Source organism: Haplochromis burtoni, unplaced genomic scaffold, assembly GCF_018398535.1.
Source record: "Haplochromis burtoni strain Fernald_Lab_line unplaced genomic scaffold, NCSU_Asbu1 Contig_25, whole genome shotgun sequence".
Classification (NCBI taxonomy): domain Eukaryota; kingdom Metazoa; phylum Chordata; class Actinopteri; order Cichliformes; family Cichlidae; genus Haplochromis; species Haplochromis burtoni.
The window spans coordinates 1,514,632-1,527,012 of record NW_024582386.1 but is presented as its reverse complement, the minus strand read 5'-3'; the positions used below and the strand labels follow the sequence as shown (position 1 = coordinate 1,527,012).

The 12,381-nt window shown below is 42.1% G+C and overlaps 1 protein-coding gene across 1 annotated transcript; it reads left to right on the top strand.

Moving 5' to 3' along the window:
* Positions 1-619: 619 nt before the first annotated feature.
* spag1a (sperm associated antigen 1a) lies at positions 620-12,344 on the top strand. Its single transcript, XM_005917532.3, has 8 exons — positions 620-1,056; positions 2,155-2,254; positions 3,331-3,483; positions 3,671-3,828; positions 7,754-7,895; positions 8,680-8,806; positions 8,917-9,054; positions 10,190-12,344. The coding sequence occupies exons 1-8, from the start codon at positions 702-704 to the stop codon at positions 10,193-10,195; spliced, it is 1,179 nt and encodes a 392-aa protein (XP_005917594.1). The 5' UTR covers positions 620-701; the 3' UTR covers positions 10,196-12,344.
* The last annotated feature ends 37 nt before the right edge of the window (positions 12,345-12,381 follow it).

The following is a 12,381-nucleotide window of genomic DNA, read 5'->3' as shown; positions in this document are numbered from 1 at the left end:
TGAACCTGTGATTTGATGTAATTACATGCCAAAATGTTGACCAATAGAAAATAAGCCTGATTTAATTTCCCGGTGCTGGACAGAGAGCTGCTTCCAGCTAAGATGCTGCTGAGAGAGTTACGAACAACGTGTTCTCATCAACAAAGTAATTACTTTGCTGAACTACCCTTTAGGTGACAAACAGGACTGGATTCAATGATTGTTTTCATTACTGGACTGGGTTTTCCATCAACAAAATGTAATTTTACATGATTAATATTCTGTTTGTTTGCTGTTGATCAGATTTGCAGCTCACTCCAATTATCCTAAGAGTAATTAAACATTTATATCTTTCCACTGTGTCAAACTGTTGCCTGTCAGTTACTTCTTCTCCAGTAATACAGCGTAAATCATGTATAATCGAAATTATAATGGTTTTGTTTTCTTACAATTTGATGAATTAAAGCATCAAAGTGTCTCGCATGTGTGTGTCTGGTCCAGGTTTCCTCTGCTCTGAAGTCTAAACTGAGGCTCTCCCTTCAGAGCTGTCCTACTGCAGCACTGCATCGCTGTGGCACTCCCCCCTCCCCCTCGCTGACATCACATCTGACGCCTCATGTCGGGGGTGTGTCCAGCAGAAATCCCCATCCAGGCTCAGATGTAGCTGCGGCTCTGAGAGAGGTAGAGGCAGAGTTTGAGCACACTGCAGAGGGATTGCAGCTATGGGGAACGCGCAGGAGAAACCTCCGGGCGGCGGAGGAGGGGCAGCGAGCGCGGATCAGGCCACAGCAGGGAGTGGGACACGAAGCGGGGGTGGAAGCAGCGGGGGAAAGCCTCACATGGCTCCAGAGAAGGGGGCGGTCAATGGCACTCAGAGAGAAAACAGCCCTGCTGGTGGGCAAGAGAAGAAGGAGGACAGCCCTGCAGTGGACACAAGTTACCTGGATGCTCCCGCCGGGGCCCTGCCTCCTCACCTGGCCCGGCTCAAGAATGAAGGGAACCATCTCTTCAAACACGGACAGTTTGGAGACGCCTTGGAGAAGTACACCCAGGCCATTGAGGGATGTGCTGAAGCAGGTGGGGGGTGACATGAGCGGTTTCTTTTCTCTTACACGGCATGTGATCCTGGGATAAACAAATCTTATTATAGCCACGATACTATAGCATAGTTAGAGGAGCTTTATCTAACTGCTAATTTCTTGATTCATTGATTAAACTATGTATAGTTTTAGAAAATAACAGTAATTTTGCTAGAAGAAAGTTATTTCTTGTTTATTTTCATCCTTGGATTCCTTGGAGTAGCTTTTCCACCTCTGTGACTCAGTGTAGAGTCGCCAAAAACAGCAGATGGGTGTCACAGAGCCTGAGAGACACCCTCTCGTAGCATCTGTGACTTAGCCCTGGTAAGGGTATCACATACAAGTTGACTCAGTGTCACCTGGTTCCACAATCCAACGTATCCCGTGTCAGTTTTGAATGCATTATACCACTGTTTCTCCAGTCAGCCTGCAGGATGACTTCAGGTCACTTCACTTTTTAGCATGAAGCAGAGACACAAGGCGTCTCTGCACCGGTGATTTGTGATTGCAGTGGAGTGTTGGCACAAGACAAGTTGCTGTCGATGGAAGTCATGTGCTGATGCATGGGGCTTTTACGTGAGGCTCAATGCCACGCTGCACAGAGAGCACTCAGCTGACTTTTACTCTTGTAGCTGGCAAGTGTGAAGGCTTTTTCTGCACTTGCACTGTAGCCAGATTCCAAACGTTTAGACTTGATTAATCATAGACTTCAATCAGAAAGCTGGTGAGAACAGTGTATGATAATGATGATGCGCTGTGGGTTGTGGAAGCTGTACATAAGACTGATGCTCTCCCAGCGGTTATGAAACTGCACTAGAGTGGAAAGGACAGTGGAGAAAATGACTCTACCGAGGGATCTCTTAACACAGCCTTTTATCTGTCTGCCTTTCACCCCTTCAGCGTTTCTGGACACTTGCAATTGAACTGCTTCACTTCTCTTGATTTCGCTTCTCTCTCGAGCACTTTAGGCCACAAAGTCTAAAGAACTGCTGGTAATATGGATGTGTAGCATGGCCTTACACCTGCATTTCAGATCACAAGATGACGTAAATGAATCTGGTCTTTCAGAAATGTGATTATGGTTGTCCCCTTGCAGGCATTGATAGTCCAGAGGACCTGTGTATTCTCTACTCCAACAGAGCAGCCTGTTACCTGAAGGAGGGAAACAGCACAGACTGCATACAGGACTGCAACAAGTACGTGACTAGTGTCGGTTTTATTACTGGTTATAACTTCCAGGTTTGAGAGATGAATCCACAGATCTGACATCACACCCCAAAACACTGTCAGATCACAGACTGTATTTAAAAGATGGCCAGAACCAGAACCGTTCTGGTGTCATGGTCGTAACCATCTTGTGGAGTGCTAAGTTTATGTGTGATTTTATTTGAGAGATAGCTGGTTTGAAAAGGCTCTGAATGCCACAAACAATTGTTGCCACTTTAATTTTCCCAAAGTGGCAACAATTACAGCCTGATTGGAACATCTACTCTTACCAGTACCAGCTTATAAAGAGAGAAATGCATAGATGGAGATTGGGCTAAAGAGATCAGCCAAGAAAACTTATGAATAACTTATTAAAGGGGGACTTTTTGTGCTTTTTTGTCTTATACTCACTATTTTAACAGAGTCAAAAGTGGGAGACACAGCAGGAACAAATCAAGGATAATGAGACAAGAGAATGTGAATTAGATACAAAGCACAAAAGACCACCAAAACAAAGCAGGAAATAAGATACCGACAAAGGCTCGAACATGTGAAGTTAACAGTGAAAGACAAGAGACAGAGACAAGACTGGAGGGACACAGTGGGATTAACAAAAGGGAACCAATAAACCTTAAATCATCTACAAGCAAGCAAAGAACTATAGGGACAAATAAAAAAGCTCATATTAAATAAACCATTAACAGAAGACCGTGAAGAATACTGAACTAGAACAAAATCATTTCTCAAAACTAGAGGAAGTCATGAACCTGCAAAACTCAAAAGCTGACATTACCCAGTTGGGGACACGTGGGCTGTGTTTCATTTAAATTCAATATTATTTACATGAAAACTGAATGACAAGCTGCTTTTCCACACCCTGATTGTAACTGTTTTCTCTGTAACTGTGGAACACAGCATGTAGATCATCCACAGTGATGCAGTTTTGGATCCAGCAGCTTCCTGCTTTTTGTTTCTTTGCTCTAAAGGCTGCGACAGCCTGTCGGTCAAATATTCATTCACATGTTCAGATCCCTCGGTCTCCGCCTCTCCTCTCTGATCCTCTTAGGGCTTTGGAGCTGCAGCCCTATTCCTTGAAGCCTCTGTTGCGTCGAGCCATGGCCTATGAGTCACTGGAGCGCTACAGAAAGGCCTACGTGGATTATAAGACCGTCCTGCAGTTAGACACAGGGATACAGGCGGCTCACGACAGCATCCACAGGTCAGCTGAACACAAAAATCCAAACACGGGAAACTTCAGCCGCTTCATGTGCTGGTGCATGTTTAGTCAGATTTTATGTAACACCAAGTCGTCTCAGTCATTCCAGTTTCCCTTTGGGTCCCTGCGCGAGTCTTGCTAATGCGAAACACTTTGCGATACTAGTTTCAGTCTCTTTGTTCTCTGACAGGCTCACAAAGATGCTGATTGAGCAGGATGGACCCGAGTGGAGACAGAAGCTTCCAGAGATTCCCGTCGTCCCCCTGTCTGTGCAGTTGCAACACCGAGAGAAACCAATCAGCATCGAGCAGGCCCAGGCCAGGGCCGCCAGAGCAGCCCAGGAGGAAGGTGAGGTACAACCATTCCTGTGGGTTTAAGTGGTTAAATGTGATGAGCACATCTGATGCAAACAAAGAAGCCTTTTAAAGAAATCCAGATTTTCTTGACTAAAGACAGTTCTTTGGGTGATTTCATTCACGTAGCATTTTTAAAAGAAACAGTAAATAATTGAACCATATAGCAGCAGCAGAAGTCAGTGAGCAGAATCAGCGTGCAAATGCTGAGTAGTGGTGAAGGTGCTCCAGCTGAGAGACTCTGTATGTGTGTGTGTGTGTGTGTGTTTGTCTGGGTGTACTATCAATAATGCAAAGTAAAGACGATCCACACAGACTATAGTGCTGCTGTAATGGAACAATCCAGGTCAAGTTTCCTCTGCGCTCGAACTGCTCACAAGAACCAGGAGACTCCAAATGTGCCATAAATGCAAATATATGTAAATAGTTTTGGAGCAGTATAAGGCTGTAAAACCCACAACAACACCAACAGATAAATCTGTTTACTTGTACTTGTCTAATGAAAAACTCCAAACACACGATCTAACACATACAAAGCTGAATGAATATGAAGCCAGAAACAGAAGGAGACAGGAAGTGATCGAAGTTGTAAGTGTTAAAAGCAACATGTGTGCTGCTTAAATTTGTCACAGCGAATACGCAGCACTGTTAATCACTACCTCCTACAGTAATGCATTTTGTTCCATCTTACTGAGGAGGAATGACGCCATGCCAACAATAAGAAATGTAAGACAGCATCTTAAGTTATTATAAACTGTGGTAAAATAAAGTTGTGGCCAGAAGTTCACATCTGCTCATTATGAGCAAGAATGTGGTGCTAACTTTGAGGTTTTAATGAGTTCATTGAACGTTTCTTTTTCCAGGGTGGAATGATTGTACTGCACACATCATAATGTCTTTAAAAGATAAGGATTGGGTGATTGGATTGGTTTGAATTTATTTTGAATTTTCTCTGATCCAAACAAGGTCAGCAGTATATATACATACAGCCCCATTAATATGTGGTTACATGTCCTTTAGCAAGTTGCACCTTGACAAGATGTCTTTGGTAGCCATCAGCAAGCTTCTGGAATAATTCTGGGTAGATATTTGAGTGATTGTAATGGCAGAAAACTTAATTTAAATTAGTTGGTTTTCTGGCTCAGCACCAGCTTTGACGTGTATTACACAAAGTTTCAGCGGGGTTGAAGTTTAATGTTAGCCTGCTTTATCCATTCATAATGGGAACGGGATCATTGTCCTGTTGGAACACGCAAATGTGTTCAGGTTTCAAACATCCAACTGCTGTGGTGAAGTTGAAGAATTTGGAGGTAGTCCTCCTTCTTCATTTTTCCATCCAACAATACCATTGGCAGCAAAACAGCCTCATAGCATGATGCTACCACCACCATGCTTGACAGCTAGTGCAGTCTTCTTAGGCTTGAAAGCCTCACCTTTATTCCTCCAAACATACTTCTTACCATTGAGGCCAAATAGTTTAATATTTGTCTCATCTGACCATTAAACTTTTCTCCAGAAGGAGTTTGCAAATTTGATGGCGTCGATTTTGGAGCAGAGGCTTCTTTTGTGATCAGCACCATCTCAGTGTATGGTGTAAAACTGACTTCACTGTGGACAGTGATGCTGGTGTCCCAGTAGCTTCCAGTTCATGGCTTGAGCCTTGTTGGTTCCTGAACATTCAAATCAATTTCCTCTCATATGAGGGTGACAGTTTGGGTCTTCTTCCGGACATTAGCAAAGTTGTGACACATCTGAATAACTTGTACTTATGTAAAATTGGACTGATGATCTTAGAATCTGCAGTTGTTTGTGTACATCTACAATTCTCTAATACAACAAGTCAATCTGAGTGTCTCAAATGTTCAATTCATTCATTCATTCATAAACTCACGTTTGTGTTGTTTCTGTCTTCATGTTGATTTCCCCAAAACAGGAAATAAAACCGCAAACACGCAACACAAAACAACACCAAACTGTGCTCCTTAATAAAAGAGTTAAAATGAATTAAAATTCTGACAATTATAATTTTATCCGTTAAAACAATTAGACTTAATGAAGCCTCGAGTTCATTAATATGTTAATATGCCTTTAATTGCAACAACACAAGTTAAATGAGCATTGCATTTATTAGTTGAGCTAGCGTTAGTGGCGATGATTAAAGCTATTGCTCTCTCGGCATTTGCAAACACAGCTGTGTTATCCGCCAGAGGAAATTACATATCTATTGATGCTGGGATTGAAAAGAATTAAACACAACCTCTACAGCAAGCTAGCATCAAAATAACCCTGTAATCAAAGATTGCACAAGCTTGTGTTATTATTCCCCCACAGCCCCGAAACCTCCTAACCTGCCACTACGCTTCAGCGCCGGTGCCAGCGCGTCTGTTTTGACTGTGTTATTGGTAATGTTATTAGATTGTATCTGTTAAATTATCTCCTTACAGCTTGACTCCCAGCTTGTATCAGCTTCAGAGGTGATTGATCTCAAATACTCATGCTCCACATATCAATTTAGTTTCCCAGCAACAGAGCAGCTCTGATACAGAGAGTCAGACTGAGTGGTTTGTGGTATCGACGGACGTCTCAGCTAAAGGAAAAAAATAAGCTTTCAGCACCGAGCTGCTTCAGGAAGCATGCAGGCCTTTTCACTTTGTGCTTTGGTTCAATTGTAAATGGATGAAAGTAGAATTTTCTTGGTAGAGAAAAATGAAAAAGAGTTTCAAAAGCTGGTTCAGGCTTTTTAATTCAGTAGTTTTATAGTGCTTTGGGCCTGAATGCTTTCTAAAGTAACTCTGTCTGAACACTTTATTAGTTATACATTGTTATTACTGGGTTGGACCTCCTGAACTGTTGATATAAGGTGGGATTGATTCAATGCTTTCATGTATTTTTGCCAAATTCTGACCCTGACATGTGAATGTTGCAGCAATAATCGTTACTCATCAGACCAGACAGCATTTCTCCAGTCTGTCGTCCAATTTATGTGAGCCAGTATGAACTGTAGCTTCAGTTTCCTGTTTTTAGCTGACAGGAGGTGTGCTCTTCTGTTTCTGAGGCCCGTCTGCTTCAGGTTCCTCATTTGTTGTGCATTTAGAGATGCTCGTCTGCATGACTTGGTTGAGACAAGTGGTTATCTGAGTTACTGTTCCCTTCCTTTCAGCCTGAAGCATTCTCCTCTGACTTCTGACATCAACAGGCATTTTCTCCAGAGAACTTTGGCTCAGTAGATGTTTTCTCTGTTTTCTTTGACCATTGTCCAAAAACTCTAGAGATGTTTGTGGGGGGAAATCCCAGCTGGCCAACAGTTTCAGAAATACTCAGACAGAAAATCACTCACATCACCTTTGTTTTCTGTATCGAATCTTAGTTTGAATTTCAGCAGGCCGTCTTAACCACATCTAAATACCTAAATGCACTGAGTTGCTGCCATGTGATTGGCTGATTAGATAATTTTGTTAAAGAGAAGTTGAACAGGTGTACCTAATCCAGAGGCTAGTAAGTGTATATTACGTTTAATGCCTGCTGAGCTCGTTTTTTCGAGAGTTGGCATTAGTAGCTGTGTCATTTGATTAATGTTATCTTTTTGTGTACCTGTGAGTCTGTGTTTATGTTTAAGTACCGCTGCGTGTGTCTTTTCCACAACTCATTAGCCGCATTGGCTTTTTCAGCACAGCCGATCGCTAACTAAGGAGGAGTTGACTCATCTCCGCTGGTCCACAGAGACTGCTGCCGACAGGCTGGATTTATTAAGGCCTGAAACGGTGTGAAGAAATTGTAGCAGAGGATTGTTGAAAGACAAACCATTCAGTACAGTCTGCCCCAGATCTGTCTAACCAATCAATAACTTGCACTGAAGAAAATGAACTCTTTATGAAGTTATCTTTTTCAGTTGGAAAAAAAAAACATTTTTCTGCCAACAGCCAGAAGAAAAGAAGCCCACTTCACTTTGCTTAAACAGGAAGGCAACAGTCTGGTCAAGAAAGGCCACTTCCAGGAGGCCCTGGAGAAGTACAGTGAATGTCTCGCCATAAAACCTGACGAATGTGCGCTCCACACAAACAGGTATGAAAAACAACCCAAACAGACGCTAGAATTGACTGGTCTTTGTAACAAGAGCGCCTGAATTACTTTACAAAAGAAACACTGTTTGAAAGGTGGGTAGTTTGATCACCACCCCCCAAAAAATAACAGAATAGCTGCCTACATCAAGTAAGAAGCTTCAGCTCAAATATTGTGTAAAAATCCGCTGAAATAATGCCAGTTTCTCTACTCTTGCAGCAAAGGCTTAAATGAGAGTCGTTCTTCACCTTCACATTCCCCCAGTTGCTCGTCAGTGTCACAAGTTTTCAATGAAACTGCATGTTTTGATCTTACTTTGTCAGCACAGAAAAATGGCCTCTCGCGGTAGGGAGCGATGCAGAGCTCAGAGCTAATTCTCCATTTACAGGTAGACAGGGGGAACAGTAGAGGGCACCATATGACCACCTGGCATGTCAAATCTGATGCACTGCCAGTTGTTGCTCTGGATAAAGCCCCATGAAGGTGTATCGGTATATTTGAAAGGAATTTCAGATGAAATATTGTGTTGCAAACATGAAAGCCTAAACTGCTGGACACATGTGGATTCCCTGTAAATATTACATCCTGCAAAAATCTCTATATTAACAAGATATTGTGCGAAATGTTGGGGAAAATGCATCTGTCCCTACTCTTCTATGGTGCATATTTTGAAGATTTTTCATTTGTATTTGAAACAGTGTGGAGTAATCTAACCATGCGTAGCCTGATCCTCATACTGATCATCACTGACAGAGACCGTCTGACAAATCCTTTACTTCTCCTCCAGAGCCATCTGTCTCCTGAAACTGAATCGGTTCGAAGAGGCCCGGCAGGACTGCGATTCGGCGCTGCACCTGGAGCCGAACAACAAGAAAGCCTTCTACAGACGAGCCCTGGCTTTTAAAGGTTTACAGGTGCCGGCACGCCCCCTCATAAACCTCTTCCTTGTCATTTTAAGATAATGCGTTGGATTTTTCTTCCCCCTCCCATTCCTGATTTCTCTGTATGAATGACTATCCTCTAGGACTACCTTTCAGCTAGCAGTGACCTCCAGGAAGTCCTCCGACTGGACCCAAACGTCCGGGAGGCGGAGCAGGAGCTCGAGGTGGTGACGGGCTTGCTGAGACAGAGCCTGATGGACAACACCGTGCACACACCAAGGGTAAAACAAGTTCATCATGTCGCCTTAAGCCCCTCAATTACTAGATTTAATTTTCATTGTAGTTGTCATTATGCAACACAAGGTTATAAAACTATACTGGAAGTTCAGTCCCTTTATGCAAGGAGGAGAGGTAGTGAAGGTGGGTGAGATTAAATACCTGGGGTGAACTGTCCAAAGCAAGGCTGCAGGCAGAGTGGAGCGGGTGGAGATGAGTGTCAGAGGAGGGTGTTTTGGGAGATTTAACCTTTTTAACTTGCTTTGTTATGCTTCTTTTCCTTTAAAGGTGATAGCGGCACATTTGCCTCTTTCATTTTACTTGTTAATAAAAACCTTTGCTTTATTCGTTTGCCTACTTGTCTCAGTTTTTCAATCTGGACATGCTTCGTTATTTTCCTCACATCCCTCGGACTGTTAGGGAACGTGACAAGGAGCAACAGCAAAAAGGGAGGTTTAGATGATATGGAGACAGTGGCAATGGCAGGAAGTGGAGCTCGAGGTGATGATAAGCTATTCATTGCGAGTGACCACAATGAACAGGATTAGAAAGAGTAGAGTGCATCAGAGGGACAGCTCAGGCTGAGCGGGTTGGAGACAAAGTTTGAATGGTGAGGCTGAGATGTTTTGGACATCTCCAGAGGAGGGATAGTGGATATATTGGATAAAGGATGTGGAATATGGAGCTTTCAGGCAGGATGAAAAGAGAAAGACCACAAAGGAGGTTCAAGGATGTAGAGAAGCAGGACGTCCAGAGGGCTGGTAGGACAGAGGAGGATACTAGAGACAGGGTGAGATGGAGGCAGGTGATCTGCTGTGGTGAACCCTGAAGGGAACAAACTAAAGAAGAAGAAGAGTGTGGAGGATGAATTTGACGGTTTTGAAACCTGAAGAAAGAAACTGTTCTGCTGGTACGGCAGCTGATACTTGGTAAACAAGTATGGGATGCTTTAATCACTGTAGTTGACAAGCCTCCAAGTCTGGATCCAGACATATCCCATATGTGTTTGTAACGTCTCCAATTAGTTAGGAACATGGCTTTACCACTTTATTATCTCCAGATAAGGCTTCAAGTATGTTACAAACTATTAAGACAAACAAAACCCCATAGAAAAGGCTAACCTTTGATGATTTCCTGCAGGTTTGATGTCTCCTGCTGGTTCACATGTGGAGACAGGTGTGGACACTTACCATACTGCTGCAGGACTTTTAAAGCAATCGGCTACAGCAAGTAAGCAGCGTAGAAATGCAAATGACTATTTTTGAACTCCTGGGACGAGAACCGTGGACGACCAGCTTTTCAGCTCTGCTTCATCTGCAATGTGTGCGAACCACACGTAACTCCTGAGTACACAAGCTTACATAACGGTAAGCTTTATTTAAAGAGGCTAATGTCAAGGTACTTGTGACCCGCTCGCACTATAAATCATTCACGTTATGATGTAATGTCCAGTTTCATGTAACAGGCTCCAGAGCACTCTTACTTGTTAAAGAGTGTTGAGAGAGGGGAAAGAGAGTGCGTATCAAGCGTGCCTTACTGAGATTTTTTACCACAGTTAGGATGAAATGCGCCAAGATTAAATGTTTAATTTTGATTGCGTTTTTTTTTAAATCTGCTTTGAAAGGAATGGATCAGTGCAGTGCAGGCAGTGTGTGTTTGTGTGTTGCACAGCAAGATATGAAAGCTTCAGCTATTTTATTCCAAAGCGTTTGTTATTGTTTACATGTAGTGTGATAAGAGCTGCTATTAATTTAAACAAGAAGCCAACAACATCACATAAACTATCATCACTAGTGTTGGGAAGTGCCCTAAAAGGCACTAACATGAATTTAAGCTTCACCGGTTAGATTAGCTAAAAGAAAAAGTCTGAGGTCAGCACTTTAGAGTGGACCCATGATACTTTTCTTTATTTCATGCCTGATAAATGCTGCTGGAATTTCATATTACCACTGTTTCAAAAAATTACATCATCTTTTATAAAGTAATCATTGTGTTGTGTTTAACACTAGCGCTGAGCTGATGTCAGCGCCGAATACCCTTCCTTATATGGTCAATCAGCTCTAGCTATGCCTGAATAAGGAGGCGGAGCTAACAAGCACTGGGTTCTGTTTAGAAGCAAGTCGAAGGGCAGCCAATCAGAATTTGGGCTTATAGTGAGGGGGAGGGGGGGGGGGCCTTAAAGAAACAGAAACTAAAAAGACTTGTTTCAGACAGACGATAAAAGACCAATAAGATACATAACGGTCACTTAACTGCAAATCAAATAAAGTTGAATAAAAATTTTGAGTGAGTGGGACATGAACTAAAAGTCCCTTTTAAGCGACTTTTAGTTCACGTACCTCTCTGGGTTTAAATATCGCCCTGCTTAGGTTAGTGTTACAGTTTACAGAACAATGCACTGTTACAGTAAACTCTTTACTGCACTGTACTGTAGTTCAGTAATTAATGTAATTAATGACTGTTTTGTTTTTGTGTAGGTATATAGTAGTTAAATTAAAGCTAATGTCCGCATGTCTGTGCCCTTATTGCTGCAACAAGACCCCCGATAAGGCTCTGATTAAACACCCAGATATATTTATCAAAAACTGTCATATTACAAGAAAATTATTTATTATAGTGATACAAATGTACTTTATTTAAGTAAAAACATCAACAACTCGTTTGAGTTGGGAGCCTAGCCTATAAGAGAAAGCAGCAATGCTTGCAAATTGAAAGCTTGTTTCCACCAATTTTGGGGGGGGAGAAGCTCTGAATAAAAACAAAAAAAAGCTTCATATATCTCAATTATTTACCTGTTATCTCACCCCCCCCCTCCCCTCCCCAGTTTCAAGTAATTAATTGAGTTAATAGGACTTAAACGAAAATTTTGACTAATGTACCGTAAATTTTCTTTGGCAGAAAAGGCTTCCATGGAAAGTCACTTTTCAGCTTCCACCCTCAGGCTTGTCATTCTCCCACATTTCAGCCTGCGTTTGTGTGCAGGCTGAAATGTACTTTTACACACGTTTGAAAAGGACAAATTAGATGCTTACCAAGCTTTGCAAACATAATTTATCACCTCTGTCAACTCTCCACAGGAGCAGAAGCTTTTGAAATCACCCACATCCGCTATGCATTTCTTTAAAATGTAGCAAACTGTGCCACAGTTTATTTTGCAAGTATAAAAATATTAGGTTAGTTTTTCCAGTCTTGTTTTCCTTTGTGTTGTAAAAATAAAAGGCTTATCTTAAAAAAAAAATCTTGATGTAAAGCTTCATTCATGAATGTAAAAGCATGTACTGTATGTAAATAGACTGAATGCAAATGTAAATAAACTGCTACAAGAATGCATT